Raw genomic sequence first — 17,208 nt, forward strand, 5'->3', positions numbered from 1 at the left:
TGTATCCCTTGTGTTTTCTCTGGGACAAGGTGACCCGAAGGCCCAAAAACAAATGTGTTTGAGGTATCCCTTGTGTTGTCCCTGGGTTGAGGTCAACGATCTCCCTGGCTTCCAGTAATACACATGCATATAATATACATATGTATACAAAATACTTTTTTTTTCTGGCCTCCGGGTCACCCTGACCCTGCGATAACAAGGGTTAAAAGAAAAACTTTGCGATTTCACCTGAGATTCGCTCAAAGTCCTTCATGTTCCTCATTTTGTACTCTGATTTCCTCCCACCATTCACATTTTACTGTTGACCCTAATTGACAGTAAGTCTGAGATGTTAATGGAGACCTTTCCAGGGTGTCCCCGACTCTCGCCTCGGATAGACTTCTAGCTTCATTAGACCCCAGTGAGGGAATAAGTCATAGAGAATTAAATCAATAATCAATCGAGGGAACCTGCAGGAACGTCGGGCTCTTTAAAGCTTGAGACGAAAGGTCACAGGAGTCTCTTGGCTCAGCTCTTTCATCCCCCAGGAAGAAAACCACTACTCATGACTGAAGATGCCGTGATTTCTGGGTAAAGCTTATCCTCGTCCCTCACCCGTGAACAAGACTCTGAGGTGCTCAGGGTTGTCACGATACTAGGATTTTCAACTTTTTAAATATTTGAAACCATTTTTGATACCACAAGTAGAAAAAAAGATTTAAGAGAAACATCTTTATCACCCAAGGATGAAAAAAACACTAATACATATATTATAATGAGTTGTGAAAACGTGTTTCGGATCCAGATACAACATTTAATCATCAATACTATGTTGAGTTTCGATAATTTCGACAAACCTAACAATGCTTGAAACCATGGTCTTAGACTTGAAGGAGCTGATCTACTTGTTAAAGAGTTGTGTCTCTGTTTAATGACATCATAGAAGTTCTTCCACTGCTCGACCCGAACATGTGGAGACGTTGGATCGCGATCCGCCGACGAACAGGCGCAGGATCAGACCAGGATATTAAAGCTCGAGGGCGAGTTCTGGCTCAAGTGTTTCCAGACCAGACATGAATCTTCTGAACACCAGGTGAGATGAACGTCTGATGCTGAAGAGCAGCAACAGCCGAAGATCGTCTCGAACACGCGTGTCGTGAATCTTTCTTCCGTGAGACCAACAATAGGAACCCGTGGAGGAGCCTGAGTGTGTGTTTGTCGTCGATTCACAATATAGTGTGTATTTCATGGTTTAAGGTTTGGCCCAGAAGTTCCTCCTCTACAATCAGGAAGTTGTACTTTTTATTTCTTCACTAAGAAAAGTTAGTTCTTCTTTTCATTATTCCGAGGTCAGAACTTTTGAAATAACGTCAAAAAAACGTCACCAAAGTACACGAATGTCTACCTATTTCCTTATTTTCATTCATTAAATTGTATTTTAATTGTATTTTTTTCACGGTCAGCTTTATGTGCAAATTCTACTTTTATTTGTTATTATTTTTATATTACAGTTTGTTCTTGGTGTGAAGTTTGTTTTCTACTAACACATTTATTTGCTTTATTTATTTATTTATTTATTTATGTTTTTATATAATAGTTTAGGGGCTTATAAGTATATATATATATATATACTTTAGAAATAATTATAACGATAATAGTAATAACAATTAAACTTAAAATTTCCGAAATTATTATGATTTAATGGTAATACTTTAATTTTTTTAAACGCCTGGTCCAGGGACCGGTACCAGTCCGTGAGGAATTGACCACCGGGCCGCAAAGAGAGAAAACTTTTTTTTTGTTTATTTCTGCTCAAATAGTATTGTTTTGAAAGAAAAAGATGCTACTTTCTCTGGAGTAACGTGAGCGTGTGACTCTTCACACGTCAAGGCGCTCCTTTACGTCAAGTTTACTTTTTTAAAAATTGTAAAAACTAGTCAAAAGTTTCTGCTGACTCAGCGTCATGTTGAGATGAGTGTTTTTTTTTTCTATTTTATGGTATTTACCATTTTATATTTGGGTCAAAAGGTCAGGATACTGATGGTAATAAGAAATCAGTGATGCAAAAAGAAAAGTAAATATATTTTTTACCAGTACATTTGTATCTGTTCTATCTATTACATTTTAATTATAATTATTTTATATTATTCTTGAAATATTTTCAGCTCCATTTTTCACAATCAGTTAATTTCCTTATTTTATTTATAGTATAGTAGTAGTAGTCAATCCCAGCCACGTTAGTGAGGTGCAGGGGGACACCCTGGAAAGACTTCAAGACACATACGGGCAGAAAACAAACGTCGACACAAGAATCTAGAATCCACGGCTGTACTTGTGACTGTGAGAGGAAACCAGAGTGTCCAGAGGAAAACAAGTCCACAGATGTGTTTATGTGAGTCGAGAGAACGACTGAAGTGTTTAATCGGTTTAAGCTTCTGGCTTCGGCGCGTTCGCTAACGAAGGTCGTGGAGTCAGAAATAGACGAGGGAGTCCCGGAGATACACAACCTCGAGCGCACAAACCGTCCGCTCGTTGTTACGCTGCTCACCGTCCTGCAGGTTGAAGCTTTGAAATCAGACGCACACTAACACACAAACGCACAAACGCACACTTGTCTGTCCAGCCCTAAGTCCCGGCACTGAGGGCCCCCTCGACTCTGGACCAGCTCAACACTGTAATCCCCCAGCTGGTGCTGTGGTCTGACTCACACACACACACACATACACACACACACACACACACACACAAACACACACACGCATACACACAGATGCACACACACACAGAGACTTATACAGACACACACACACTCTAGTTTTTGGGGAATTCAAATCATCAAGAAAGAATGAAATCCTGCGAGATAATGCTGATGACTGAGGACGAGAGGATACAGTGACTCCAGCAGCTTTTAAAGCAGATGTTTGGACATATTTTGGTTTGAAAAACGAAAATGAAATCAGTTACGACTTCGTCAAGAGTCATGTGGTCTGCAAATTCTGCAACACCAGAGTCAAGTACTCGACAATACTGCACATATATCCTTGTTACTACAGTATCACAATATATCGTATCGTTGACACTAACAAAACTAGCAAAACATTTACGTGTTAAAGGCTGTGATTTGTTTTCTGATTAAACAAGGATAAAAAAACTGAGAAAACAAAAGACAAAGTCAACTGGAAACACTGGAGACCTGAGCTCTGAAGATAACCCTGACACACACACACACACACACACACACACACACACACACACACACACACACACACACACACACACACACACACACACACACACACACAAACACATACACACACACAAACTAACACACACTGCCTTTAGCTGTGATCCAGTCTTTGTTCATATCTGAGCAACTTTTCTTCTCATGCCATCAGTTTTGTGATGTCATCAGTTTTGGAAATATTTGGACGCGCAACTCTTCGCTCAGAGTCTACACACACACTGACAGCAACTGAGATGGAACAAGAAATCAACAAAAGATTCTTTCACTAGTTGTGTGTCGGTGTGAAAACTCAAGCGTCTCATTCCACCTGTTGCCGCAACCAGCTGCGCACACACGCGTGAACACACACACATAAACACACACATATACACTCGCGCACACACACACATAAACACACGTATGCACTCACACACATTAACACACACACACACATATACATTCACGCACACAAACACACGCACACACATATACATACAGTACACTTGCGCACACATTGACACACACAGATAAACACACACACATTCACACAAACACACACATATATACACTCACGCACACACATAAACACACACGCACACACATAAGCACAAACACACACACATAAACACAAACACATTCACATAAACATACGCACACATATACACTCACACACAAACACACATATATACACTCACAGACACACATATTCACAACCGCACACACACATGCACACAAACACACCTACATTTACACATATACACACTCCTACAAACACACACACACACACACACACTGCCGGCCTTGACACGGACCGTCCGCTCGAACATATCAATAAAGTTACAATTGTTTCTGACAAATACGTTTTTACAGGTTTATTTAAACCAAAAATAATCATTTATTGCAACTTGTTTATTTATAAAAAAATATATAAAATCAATTGCTTTAAATATTGAATCAAAACATTATTTACAAAAGATACTTTTAGATTTAATAAATGTTTCTAATGTTGTTGCAGATCATTAATAATAATTCAAAGTATGATGATTTAAAATAAAGAAATAAACAGGAAAAAGAAGATCAAATGTTGAAAGAGTCTAGTTTTATTATATTAGAGTTAAATTAAAAATCTATGATGAGACACGAAAGCAGTGACAGCTTGTTTGTTTAAATAGGTGAAAAATATATATATATTTCAATTAAATAATTAAGTAAATCTTTACATTTTCTATATCATTTATTCAATAAAAACTATTTACCATCAGAACAAAACAAAGTATTTTTTGGCTCTTATTTAAATAATAATAACCACATGTTTTTTGTCTGTTCTTTATTTATTTTTTTCACTTTTCTTCATTAAAAAAAGCAACGTTTTATTTTCAACTCATCATCCACGTGTTGATTCATCGACACATTGAGCCACTGACTTGTAAAAACACATATTATTCCCGCATTTACAACTTAAATATTGCTTTTTTGAACAACTTTATAAAATAAGAAAGGTTAATGTCACATATTTTCAGAATCGGAAAACTTTTGACATTATAAACGAATAAAATAATATAAATAAAATGTGGTTAATAAAATGAAACGTTAATTTCAATTACAAAATATACAATTATATATTTATAAGTTTAGTAAAATTGTGTCAATAAAAATGGACACTGTTACTGTAAAAACTTGAGTAAAATACAACTTTATGTTTGTTTTGTTAATTCAAGCGTTAATCTCCGTGTGAAGTCGCGAGAGAAACGCAATAATCCTGTGACTCACCTTCAGCTGGACTCGAACTTTCACTCGAACTTTCCTGCGCCTTGAAAAAGTTCCAAAGTCTTCACTGCGTTTTTTCTCCTGAGACACAAACTTGTGGAAAAAAAATGTCGGAATTTTGAGCAGAAAAAAAATGCGAAATATTTGAGGAATGTTTTCTGCTCAGTGAAGCGAACATCCGCCGGCGCGAGCCTGAAGTGGACGAAGTGGAGGAGAAGAAGGAATAGAAAGAGAGAGAGAGAGAGAGAGAGAGAGAGAGAGAGAGAGAGAGAGAGAGAGAATATACCTGCGGGAGGATGAGAGGAGCACGCGGGCAGGTGGAGGCTGAGGAGCTCGTCTGAGGAGCTCCAGGCTGGAGAAGGTTGGAGCGCGAGCAGGAATGTCAGGAATGAAGTGAGGAATTACCGCGCGGAGAAGAAGAGGAGGAGGAGAAAAAAAAGAGCGAGAAAAGTGGGAGAGAGGAGGAGTGGGGGGGGGGGGCAGGTCACACGTCATGACCACAAGGAAGGGAGGAAGAGGCGGAGGAGGAGAAAGAAAGAAGGAGGAAAGTTTGGAATCTCACTTGTTGCTTTCAGTTTGGAGGGTCCGTCCGGCGCATGCGCACGAACGACCACGCCGCTAACGCGAGTTATAGTCACGTGATCGTTTAGTCGCAAACGGCGATTAAATACAAATTAAAAAACTGCGTCAACGTTAATTTTTCTATGAATGTAGATTTGTTTCCTTTTTAGTGAATCCAAGAAATATTGCAATAAAGATTATTTAGATTGTATTTATTTTTTATATATTATTTAAAATAGTTTGTCACTGAATAATACAGAACAAAACTGTCGTCAACAAAGTGATTCTGATTTTTTTAATAATTAAGGCTGGGATGTGGATCAGCTCCGCTATATTTGAGACAACAAGATTTTTTTTTCCCACAGTGTTTTATGAAGGTTTATATTTGAATAAAACATTCCGGATATTTATAATAAATATTCGAGGGTTTTTTTTAATTCAAAAGTTGGGTCAATTGTTGAAAATACAATTATAATAAATGATAAAGAAAATAAGAAATCTAAGTTAGAAAATACAAATAATAATAATATAACAAAAAATACAAATAAATAATAATAAATTCAAAAATATCAAAAATAACAAATAAATAATGAAAAATACAAAACACTATGGAAAAAAAAATGCAAAAACACCAAGGACAAGGTAAAAAATAACTTTTAAAAATTGAAAATAGTTATTTAAATAAGTAAAAATATTAGTTAATAAATAGTTAATACATCATTTATTAAATAAATTAAATTTTAATTAATTAATCATTAATACATATTCAAAATAGTTTTAATATCTGAAGTGATTACTGTTAAATAAGGTCAAAGATATTTTATTAAACAAATCAATAAAACTAAGAAAAAAGAAAAGTGTTAACATTCATTTTGTTTTAATATTACAATGTAATTTAATAAAATGTAATCTGTGAAAGATTTCCACGTGATCCGTTTGTTTCAAAGTGACATATTTCCTGTGGTTTATCGCCCTCTTGTGGTCGAAATTTTCTTCTTTTTTTTTTTCAAAAATAGATTTTTAATTTTCATAATAAATGACAAAAAGAAACAACAAAAATGACGATGTTGACTTTAAAAACTTTATTATTCCAGACCGGAACCGTCCGTCCACAGTGGTGTGTTCCGTGGACCTCCTCAGACAGTGGTACGAGTCCCGACACTACAGTTAAATAACACACGAGCTACAGGAGCTTCTCTGGAAGTGAAGGCGGATTATGTTGGTCTAGAAAAAAGACTATAAATTAAACAAAAGCCTCCCGAAGAAGAAGTATTTTTTAAAGTCAGTTTGAGACATTCGACCTGTGAGAACGTGTTCTGCTCAAGAGCAACAAGAGCTTTCCAGAGTTTCCTTTCACAACCCACGATCCGACCGACCAATCAAAACCTCCACCGGGATCCTCATCACGTTCCAGTCGGAGCTACACGTCCATGGAGCTCCAGGATCCGGGAGGTACTCGGAGTGAAACACTGAAGTCCTGAATGTGGACGTGGCAGAGGCTGAGAGTTGAACTTTGACCTTCCCTCAGGTTTGGTCCCTTTTAGCAGTTTATTCCAAAGTTTTTTTTCTCCGTGAATCACTTCTTAGAGAGAAACTTCATTTTGTTTCCTTGGAATGAAAGGAAGAAAAATTACACTTATTACACATTTAAATAAGAAAGATTTTCAAGGCACGTTTACATAATGAATTAAATAAATACAAATATTGTGTTTTTACAATTTTTGTGAGTGTTTTTAAATTATTTAATAATTATTAAAGTGATAATTAATAATTATTAATTCTTTTTTTAACAAATAAATACATGAAAAACCCGCAGAAAAAAAGTCAAATGTTCTCGTTTTTAAATGTACTTTTTAATGTGTAATAAATATCTGTAGCAGCAATGAGCTCATTCAGACAGCAGGGGGCAGTAGCGGTCTAGAACGCGAATAAGAGAAGAAGATCACTCTGGAAAAAGTGACGTCAGGTGATCTTTGAAAACAACACGATTCCATCATAAGTTCTTTATCATGTTTTTGATTCATAAAATCTCTGTGTTTTCTTTATTGAACAGATGATCATGTGACCTTGATGGAGGTCATTAAACGTAATAATTAAATGATTGACTCTTGATTGTGTATTAAAAATGTGTTAAAGTAAGAAGTGAGTCACAGACTCGACAAACTCACCGAGTCCTTTCAGGAACTTGTTCACTCCTCGATGTTCACTTCCTGGAAGTGAATCCAAATATTCTTGAGCCCGAACTTCAAACAGACCTGAAGACACAACACTACATTAGTGTGTGTTTGTGTGTGTTCGTTCACATAAGTGTTTGTGTTTACATACATGTTTGTATGTATGTGTTTGAATGTGTGTCTTTCTGTCTATGTGTGTGTTTGCATATGTGTGTGTTTATATATATACAGCTTGTATGTGTATATACACAAGTGTGTGTGCGTGTGTGTGTGTGTCTTCACATGTGTGTGTTTTTATATACATGTGTGTGTGTTTGTATACACGTAAGTGTGTATGTTTCTACACATGGGTTTGTGTGAGTGTATAGGTGGGTGTGTGTGCGCGTGTGTATGTGTGTGAGTATTTGCATATACAGGAGTATGTGTGTGTTTGTGTGTGTACGTGTGTGTGTGTGTGTTCTTATATACGTCTAAACGTGTGTGTGTGTCTAAACGTGTGTGTGTGTCTAAACATGTGTGTCTGACCTCTGAGTCCTTGTCTGCGCTGCTCTCTCTCCTGGATGAATCCTGTGAACATCTGAGTCTCCATGAAAACCTCCAGGAACCTCCTGACACTCTTGGAAGTCACTGCTTTACGAAAGGCGTCTCGTTGGAAGGAGGAAGAGGAGGAGGAGGAGGAGGAGGAGGAGGAAGAGTTTGGGACGGGAGACGACGGCGAGCCGAGCGTCGACTCGTCGTCTCGTTCAGATCCGCACATGAAGAGAGAATAATGTCCGACCATCTCCACGAAGAAACGCACGAAGGCCTCGGACACGACGGTGCTGAGAGAGCAGCAGTCTGGAGAGACACAACATCTTTAGTGTGTGTTTAGTTGTGTTGGTGGAGTCTGCTGTCTCTACACTTGTGTCCTGTTGTGTTGACATTGTGATGCATGTGTGTTGTGTTACATCTGCAATGTTTTTATGTTGCATTTTCCTGTTTGTTTGGTGATTGTGTTGCATTTGCATCTTTGCAATTGTGTGACATTGTGCAGTGTTTATCCTCCTGTTTGTGTTACATTTGCTTTATGATTTTGCAGTGTTTGTGTTGCATTTGCTTTGTGTTTCAGTTGCATTTGGTTTGTGTTTTTGTTGCATTTAGTTTGTGTTTTTGTTGCATTTGGTTTACGTTTTTGTTGCATTTGTGTTAATTTGTTTGTCTTGTATTTTAATTGAATTTGGGTTGTGTTCATTTGCTCTGTTTTTTGTTTTCATTTGTTTGTGTTGTTTTTCTGTTTAACTTGCTTTTTGTCTTTGTGTTGCATTTACTTTGGGATTTTGTTGCGTTTGTGTTGCATTTGGTTTGTGTTTTTGTTGCGTTTGTGTTAATTTGGTTTGTGTTGTGTTTTAGTTGAATTTGGTTTGTGTTTTTGTTGCGTTTGTGTTATTTTGCTTTGTGTTGCATTTCATTGATTCTGTCTTTTGTTTGAATTTGCTTTGCATTGTGTTTTTTTTTCATTTGCTTTGTCATTTTGTGTTGTTTCTGTTGCATTTGCTTTGTGATTTTGTTGTGTTTGTGTTGCATTTGCTTTGTGATATTTCTAGTGTTTGTGTTGCATTTGCTTTGCGTTTGTGTAACATTCAAGCTTGAGATGTGTAGGTCATGTATTTGTGTTGTGTTGTGATGTTCTTAAATTGCATTCTGTTTGTGTTGCCTTAGGTTTTTTGTATTGGTGTAGTGTTTGCATTTTTGTTTCATTGTTTTTTTCTGTTTCTGAATGCATTATGTTGGTGTTGCGTTTGTGTTTGTGTTGCCAATTCAACATGTGTGATAGCTGTGCTCCTCTAGCGCTCCATCTGGGGGCTGTTGGCTGAATTACAGTAGAGCTGACAATAACGTTGCAGTTGTTCTTGAATGTTTCTGACTGGTTTTCTAGGGTTTTCCTCGCCTCCCCCCTGAGTAGCCGGGATAGATGAGTCTACTGTGTTCAGTCACCGTGGGGCAGCTCTCCTCGGTCACACGCCAGCTCCTTCCTCTTGTCCAGCACGTGCTCTAGCGCCGCCTGCAGTTTGTGTGGCAGAATGGAGTCCTCGTCGTCCAGCTGTGACATCATCAAGCATCGAGAGTTAGTCGAGTCAGAGACTCATGGAGTCAGAGACTCATCGAGTCGTCTCCACCGTACCTGTCTGAGGAAGCGGCTGTTCCCGAGGTCGACCACCAGGACCTGCGGAGGAAAGGATGTGATGTCATTTCCTGCCGGAGGAGGCGTAGGCGGGTGGACGTACCTCCTCGATGGGCAGTTCCTTGAGGCGCGGCAGCGAGCTGGACAGGAGGCCCACGATGAACGGCGTCGGCGTGCACACGATGTCCAGCATGGAGGGCGGCAGGACGGGGATGTAGGTGTGCTGCCAGGTGAACGGGTACAACAGCGCCACCACGGCGTGGCAGCACTGAGACAGAGTGCTGCAGGGACGCCACAAGACTTTCAGACTTTAACTCAAAGAGTCACGTGATGCAATTTTAACATAAAACAAGTGAGATGTTTGGACTCATTTGGTGACAGGAAGTGAGTCACACAGTAGAATCAGGAAGTTTAACTCTTATAACTTCCTGGGAAGTGATGCGCTAGTAAGGATGAAGGCCCACATATCTGAGTGAGTCCCACAGACACAAAGTAAAAAACTCACAAAAGGTTCTGCTGGAGTGAGTCATAGTGTTAGGAGGATTCACAAAACCACCGAGTCAGATAAACCTGAGTGAGTCCCTTAGACAAGACAGAAGAGAGTCATATGTACTCACAACACCAAGTCCCACAATTCTAAATGAGACCAACAGATTCAAAGCAAGTCCAACATATCCAAGTTAGTCCCTCAGGCACCAGAACAAGTCCCACACACCTAAGTGAGTCCCACCTATCTCAATATAATTTCTCAGAGTTTAAGAAGAAGGTAAACCAGACTCAATAAATCACAGAGTCCCACACATCTTAGTGAGTCCCCCAGACACCAGAACAAGTCCCACACATCTAAGTGAGTCCCTCAGATACAGAACAAATCTCATGCATCTAAGTGAGTCCCTCAGATACAGAACAAGTCCCACACATCTAAGTGAGTCCCTCAGATACAAAACAAGTCCCACACATCTAAGTGAGTCCCACAGATACAGAACAAGTCCCACACATCTAAGTGAGTCCCTCAGATACAGAACAAGTCCCACACATCTAAGTGAGTCCCTCAGATATAAAACAAGTCCCACACATCTAAGTGAGTCCCACAGATACAAAACAAGTCCCACACATCTAAGTGAGTCCCTCAGATATAAAACAAGTCCCACACATCTAAGTGAGTCCCACAGATACAGAACAAGTCCCACACATCTAAGTGAGTCCCTCAGATACAGAACAAGCCCCACACACCTAAGTGAGTCCCACCTATTTCAACATCGGTTCTGGCCTAAGAGTTTGGGAAGAAGGTAAACCAGACTCATGAAATCAATGAGTCCCACACATGTGAGTGAGTCCCGGCAGCAGGAGTTGAAGCCCACCTGAGCTTGTCTGCGGTGAAGATGACTCGTCGCTCCAGCAGCAGCGAAGCAAAGACCCGGAGCAGGAGCCGCAGACTCAGGGACGAGAACAGACATTCAAAGTCCACGTGTTCCAGGCGCGAGTCCGACGGGCGACACAGCTCTATGACCTGCAGGGGGAGACGGTGAGCACGGGACTCTCCGGGGTGACCCTGAGCCGGACTCACCTCGGTGCCAGACCCAGGTAGGAAGTTCTTGACCGTGATGGTCCGGCCCGGAGCAGGAAACGGAGCCTCCATGATTCCCCTCATGAACGGCTGCACCAGAGCGGGAGAGATGGCTCGTCGCTTCTCCACCTCGTCCAGGATCTGTGAGAGACTCGGGTGAGAACAGCTTCGTCTGAGTGACCTTCAGCTGTGGAGGTCACCTTGGAGAAGAGGTCGAAGCAGCCCAGGCGGCTCACGATGCAGTAGACCTCGGGGAGTCTGCGGCCTTTTCCACTGGGCTGAGAGGAAGAGAGGAATCATCTCTGTCATGTTGTGTTACCTCAGTTTACACTTGTGTTGCTTTCTTCACTCTCTGGATTGTGTTGTTTTTACCACATGCATCGTGTTGTGTTGATTTTGAGGTTTCTTTACGTTTTAAATGTTTTTGTGTTGCCCTTGTGTTGCGTTTTTTTTAAATGCAAAATGTCTTTGTGCTGTGTTTGTATTGTGTTAGTGTTGTGTTAAATTTTAAATGTCTTTTTGTTGGGTTTGTGTTACACTTGAAATGTCTTTGTTTTGTGTTTGTGTTGCGTTTGTCTTACACTTGAAATGTCTTTGTGTTGCGTTACTGTTGTTTTTATCTTGTGTTACACTTGAAATTACTTTGTGTTGCGTTTGTGTTGTGTTACATGCGAAATGTCTTTGTGTTGCATTTGTATTGTGTTAGTGTTGTGTAACATTTTAAATGTCTTTGTGTTGCGTTTGTGTTGTGTTACATGCGAAATGTCTTTGTGTTGCATTTGTATTGTGTTAGTGTTGTGTAACATTTTAAATGTCTTTGTGTTGCGTTTCTGACGTGTTACATGCGAAATGTCTTTGTGTTGCGTTTGTATTATGTTAGTGTTGTGTTACATTTTAAATGTCTTTTTGTTGGGTTTGTGTTACACTTGAAATGTCTTTGTTTTGTGTTTGTGTTGCGTTTGTCTTACACTTGAAATGTCTTTGTGTTGCGTTACTGTTGTTTTTATCTTGTGTTACACTTGAAATTACTTTGTGTAGAATTTGAGTTGTGTTTGTGTTGAATAACACTTCAGATGCTATTTTGTTGCATTTGTGTTCTCTATCATTTGTAATGTTTTTGTGTTGTGTCAGTGTTTTGTTCGATGTTACATTGTTTTGCATTACATTGTGTTTAGTTCGAGTTGCATTTGTGTTGCTTTGTGTCGTTCTTGAATTGCATTTTGTTAGTGTTGCATTTGCATTGTGTTACAGTTTGCATTGTGTTACTGTCACAATTGTATTTTGTGATTTTTGCCTTGCCCTGAATTTCTGTTTCTGTTGTGTTTGTTGTGTTTTGTTGACCTGGCACTAAAACCCCTTTGAACCTTTGACATATTAGCAACGCTTTCGGTCAAGGTCAGATTATTCAACATTACACCTGTTTCATTGACAAAAGCATGACAACAAATAAAAAGGTATTAATAAAAACTAAACGTTGAGGACAAAACAACACATTTCTTCTTGGTTTGGACTCGTTTTCAAACACATCAGTCCAATGACGAAAACAAAGACAAATAAAACATGATAAAAGTTCCGAAGAAAAGATTTGATGAATAAAATCGTACCAACAAGCGCCGACAGTAGCCGAACCTTCTGCTTCCGTCTTCACCGGTCAGAACGAAGGAGAAGGTCTCGCTGATGAAAGAAAAAAAACATGAAGCGATTCTTAAATAAAAAGCATCTCTAAAATATTTTTTTAAGTTTTAAGTTTCGTCTGTTTGTTCTTTCACTTCTGCTGCTTCTGACCTTTGACCCTTTAGCTATGAGTCATTTCTGAGTCTTTCCAGTCGTAAACCTCCAGTAAAACTGAACCAGACGGAAAGTCATGTCACTCCACAGGAGATTGCGACCGCACACTCTGGATGTGGGACATCTCGGTCGTCTACTGACCTGGGGAAGTTGTCGACCGGCGCCCAGTCTTTGGCGTCAGGGAAGCAGAACTGAGGGATGACCTTCAGCTGGTCCTCGGTCTCTCGCATGAACTTGAAGCTTCTCTCCAGCTGGAGAACAATTTGTTGCTGTGAGTTTTTAACATCCATTTAAATTATCTAAATTGTATAAAATACAAGATCAAAGTCGTGCAAAATACTTCATTCAAGATTTAAGTCGTACAAACACATAATTACGAGATTAATGTTATAAAAATACTTCAATGACGAGATTAAAGTCGTGCAAAATAATGAAATTACGAGATTAAAGTTGTGCAAAATATTAAAGTACGAAATAAGAGTTGTATAAAATACTTAATTAAGAGATTAAAGTCGTAAAAATACTTAATTAAGTAATTCAAGTCGTATAAAATGCACAACAAACTTTTCCAACGACTTTAATCTCGTTAAAAAATATGAAATTCTTTGAGTGACCCTAATACTCATAATACTCATAAAGCTCTGATGTCACTGATATAAACTTCTAAAAAGATACTTCAGAATATTGTTTGTTAGAAAAATATGGTCATTTTAAACAACACCTTGAGAGGAAACTGCTGCGTGACCTCGGGCAGGTAAGGAACGCCGGCCTTGGTCTTGTGAAGCGCGACGACGATGAAATACTCGAAGAGTTTCCTCTCCTGCAGATCCAGGTCCCGCTCCAGAGTCCTGCATCGACCCGCCTGCCTCAGCATGGACTGGACCGACACCAGGCGCTGGCTGTGAGCTGCAGACGGATCCATATTTGTCAACGAATGACCATTTTATTATCCATCAATTCAGCTCGAAGTTTCACCTTGAAGTTTCTCCTCCGTGTCACTGTCAGACTCGCTGTTGTCGTCTACGAGGAAGAGAGAAGAGTTTAAATGACGGAAGAAGAAAATACCAGGAGATGAAATGATCAGCATTTTATGTTGTGACCGAGAACAAAACACGATCGGAAAAGTAAAGAATATAGAACATTCATACAAGATACACTAAGATAAGATAAGATAAGATAAGATAAGATAAACGAAACTAATCTAAGCTAAGATAAAATCATCTAAAATAAGATCAACTAATCTAAGATAAGATAAACAAAGCTAAACTAAAACAAAATAAACTATATCTAAAATGAAATAAAACAAACTAAGATAAATTAAGATAAACTGAAATAATCCAAGATAAAATAAGATAAACTAAGTTTAACAAATCTAAAATAAGATAAACTAAGTTTAACTAATCTCAAATAAGATAAACTAAAATATGATAATCTAAGATAAAATAAGAAAGGATAATTCAAGATAAAATAATCCGAGATAAAATAAGATAAAATAAATTTAACTAATCTAAAATAAGATAAACTAAAATATGATCATCTAAGATAAAATAAGAAAGGATAATTCAAGATAAAATAAAATGAGCTAAAATAAGATAATATAAACTAAGGTAAGAACAATAAACTTTCACTGGAGAAAGTTGTGTTGCAAGTTCAAAGGATTTTTATTTACATTTAAATACATTTTATTTATAAAATTAAAAATAAAACAATAATTGACAAAAGATGTGATTTTAAAAAAAGGAAAAAGAGAAATAAATGAAGAAAGTAATTTAACTAGTAATGATTAATGAAAAAAAGTAAAGAACCATTGACAAAACATGTTACTATAAAAAAAGAAAAAGAAACGAAGAAACTAACAAGTAATACTCAGAGTTGAACTAGTAATGAATAATAATAAAAAGTAAAATTCCAATATATTTCTCTCACCTCTCCCTGAACTGGACTCTGTGGACTGAGAAACTTTCTTCATCCGCTTCTTTCCTCTCCTCGCCTCGAAGATACAGTTGATCTTCATCACCATCTACGAGAAGTTTTTAGCGTTTCCTTCACTTGTAATACCTGTATTCTCCGCTAGACGGCAGTAATCTCCAACACTATCCAGAAAGTAACTCAGACTCACTCTGGGTATTTTCCGGCGTCTGCGGTTGTAGGGGTCGCCGGAGAGTCCGGGGGTGTCGTCGGGGCTGCTGGGGGACGACGGCGGGCTGACCCGGGACGGCGACGACACGTCTCTGCCGGTTCTTCTCAGCTCCAGAAGTTTGAAGCTTCGTCGCTCCGAGGTCTGCCGGAAGAAGCCGGGTTTGGAGGTGAACTGGAAGAGAAGGAGGAGATCAGGAGGAGATCAGGAGGAGATCAGGAGGAGAAGGAGGAGATCAGGAGGAGATCAGGAGGAGATCAGGAGGAGAAGGAGGAGATCAGGAGGAGATCAGGAGGAGATCAGGAGGAGATCAGGAGGAGAAGGAGGAGATCAGGAGGAGATCAGGAGGAGAAGGAGGATATCAGGAGAGGATCCTGGGAGTGAAGCGAGGGTTTTAGGGTTACCTTGGTGGGCGTGTCGGGGGCAGGGGTCGAGGGCGACACACACTTGCTGCCGAGGCAGCTTCTCTCCAGCTCCACGTCCTCGTAGGGGTTTTCTTTCGAGGGAGGGTCTGACAACACAAGACATGAAGTTATTGACAAACAACATATACGCATGCACACAAAAAGCATAGAAAGAAACACACAAAATACTCAACTGTGCATGGAATTTACAAACAAATATATCTTCACACACACTACACAATAATGAAAAAAAAACCAACACAAATACAAACAAAATCAGAAAAAAACAAAAGTAAAACAACCAAGACACGTATATTAAAGCACAACAAAGACAAAAATAAAAACACTTACTGCATCCGAACTATCAGTACAAAAATAAAACTTGACAAAACACATAAGGAACACACAACAAAGACACACACTGTTGTTGCTAAAAGTTCGAACAAGAAAACACACATAACACTAGACACATATAATATAATATAAACAAAAAAAAAACATGAATCTCCTTTAGTAAATACATCTTAAACACATGTTTGCAAAAAAGACAATGATGCATCGAAGTATGTTAAGCAAACACGCAAAAAGACACTTAGTGTAGAAGATATTAGAACAAAAACTTCAACGCATTAATGTGATAATACTAAGACATACAAAGATAAACAATAAATTGAAAACGTATATAACATAAAAAAACACAAAATACACGGATAAATATTAAGCAAAGACGTACAAAAAAGACAGTGTAGTAGAAATATGTGGTAAAAACACATTTATATACATAACACCGTAGACACACAAAAATTAAGCATAATTAAAAGATAAATAAATAAAAAAATATATATATATGTTTGGAAAAAATAAAGACAACACAATATATATGGATGAGCAAACACACAAAACAAATACACTTAATAGACTACACTGGCGAACCCAAACAAAAATACACACACTGTAGTAGCAATGTGCAAAAAAGTAAATATATGTACACTCATACACACTATATACAGACATACACATATAAAGCTTTGTTAGGAAATGACAAATGAACTGAAAAAAACAACACAAAAAACAGATAAATGCCTAGCAAGAAAACACTACAAATACACAAAAACGAGGTTAAAACACACGACAAAGATAGTGTAGTAGCTGTAAGTAAAAAAAAAGTAACACATTTACACACATTATCAGATATAGAGAGAAAACACATGATTAAAAAAAGAAAAATTTAACAAGCAAAAACGTGTTTGCAAAAATAAAGACGACAATTGATAAACAGATGAATGCTGAGCAAACGCACACAATAAACACACTTAAAAGACTAAATCAAGACACACAACTTATAGACAAAGTGTAGTAGATTTTGAAAAATGAAACAACAAGAAAAACACATTTGAAAAAGCAAGAAAACACAAAAAAACTGATAAAAAAAAGCTCAGCAAACACA

At 38.2% G+C, this 17,208-nt stretch overlaps 1 protein-coding gene across 2 annotated transcripts in view; it reads right to left on the reverse strand.

The window, feature by feature from the left end:
- Window positions 1-6,616: 6,616 nt before the first annotated feature.
- LOC148073482 (DENN domain-containing protein 2A) overlaps window positions 6,617-17,208 on the reverse strand; it is a 32,947-nt gene continuing 22,355 nt past the window's right edge. Inside the window, exons 5-20 of one of the 2 annotated variants that reach the window (XM_087797043.1) lie at window positions 15,762-15,868; window positions 15,340-15,531; window positions 15,147-15,240; window positions 14,196-14,240; window positions 13,942-14,126; window positions 13,362-13,471; window positions 13,037-13,106; window positions 11,633-11,710; window positions 11,433-11,573; window positions 11,227-11,375; window positions 9,969-10,146; window positions 9,866-9,907; window positions 9,679-9,784; window positions 8,230-8,541; window positions 7,699-7,785; window positions 6,617-7,138 (exon numbers count right to left, since the gene is read on the reverse strand). In XM_087797043.1, the coding sequence (XP_087653169.1) occupies window positions 7,107-7,138; window positions 7,699-7,785; window positions 8,230-8,541; window positions 9,679-9,784; window positions 9,866-9,907; window positions 9,969-10,146; window positions 11,227-11,375; window positions 11,433-11,573; window positions 11,633-11,710; window positions 13,037-13,106; window positions 13,362-13,471; window positions 13,942-14,126; window positions 14,196-14,240; window positions 15,147-15,240; window positions 15,340-15,531; window positions 15,762-15,868 (1,928 nt within the window). In that variant the 3' untranslated portion in view covers window positions 6,617-7,106. Of the gene's footprint in view, window positions 7,139-7,698; window positions 7,786-8,229; window positions 8,542-9,678; window positions 9,785-9,865; window positions 9,908-9,968; window positions 10,147-11,226; window positions 11,574-11,632; window positions 11,711-13,036; window positions 13,107-13,361; window positions 13,472-13,941; window positions 14,127-14,195; window positions 14,241-15,146; window positions 15,241-15,339; window positions 15,532-15,761; window positions 15,869-17,208 lie in introns of both variants that reach the window. The other variant, XM_087797042.1, reaches the window with a different exon arrangement.

This window comes from Callionymus lyra, chromosome 8, assembly GCF_982586985.1.
Source record: "Callionymus lyra chromosome 8, fCalLyr1.hap1.1, whole genome shotgun sequence".
NCBI lineage: Eukaryota > Metazoa > Chordata > Actinopteri > Syngnathiformes > Callionymidae > Callionymus > Callionymus lyra.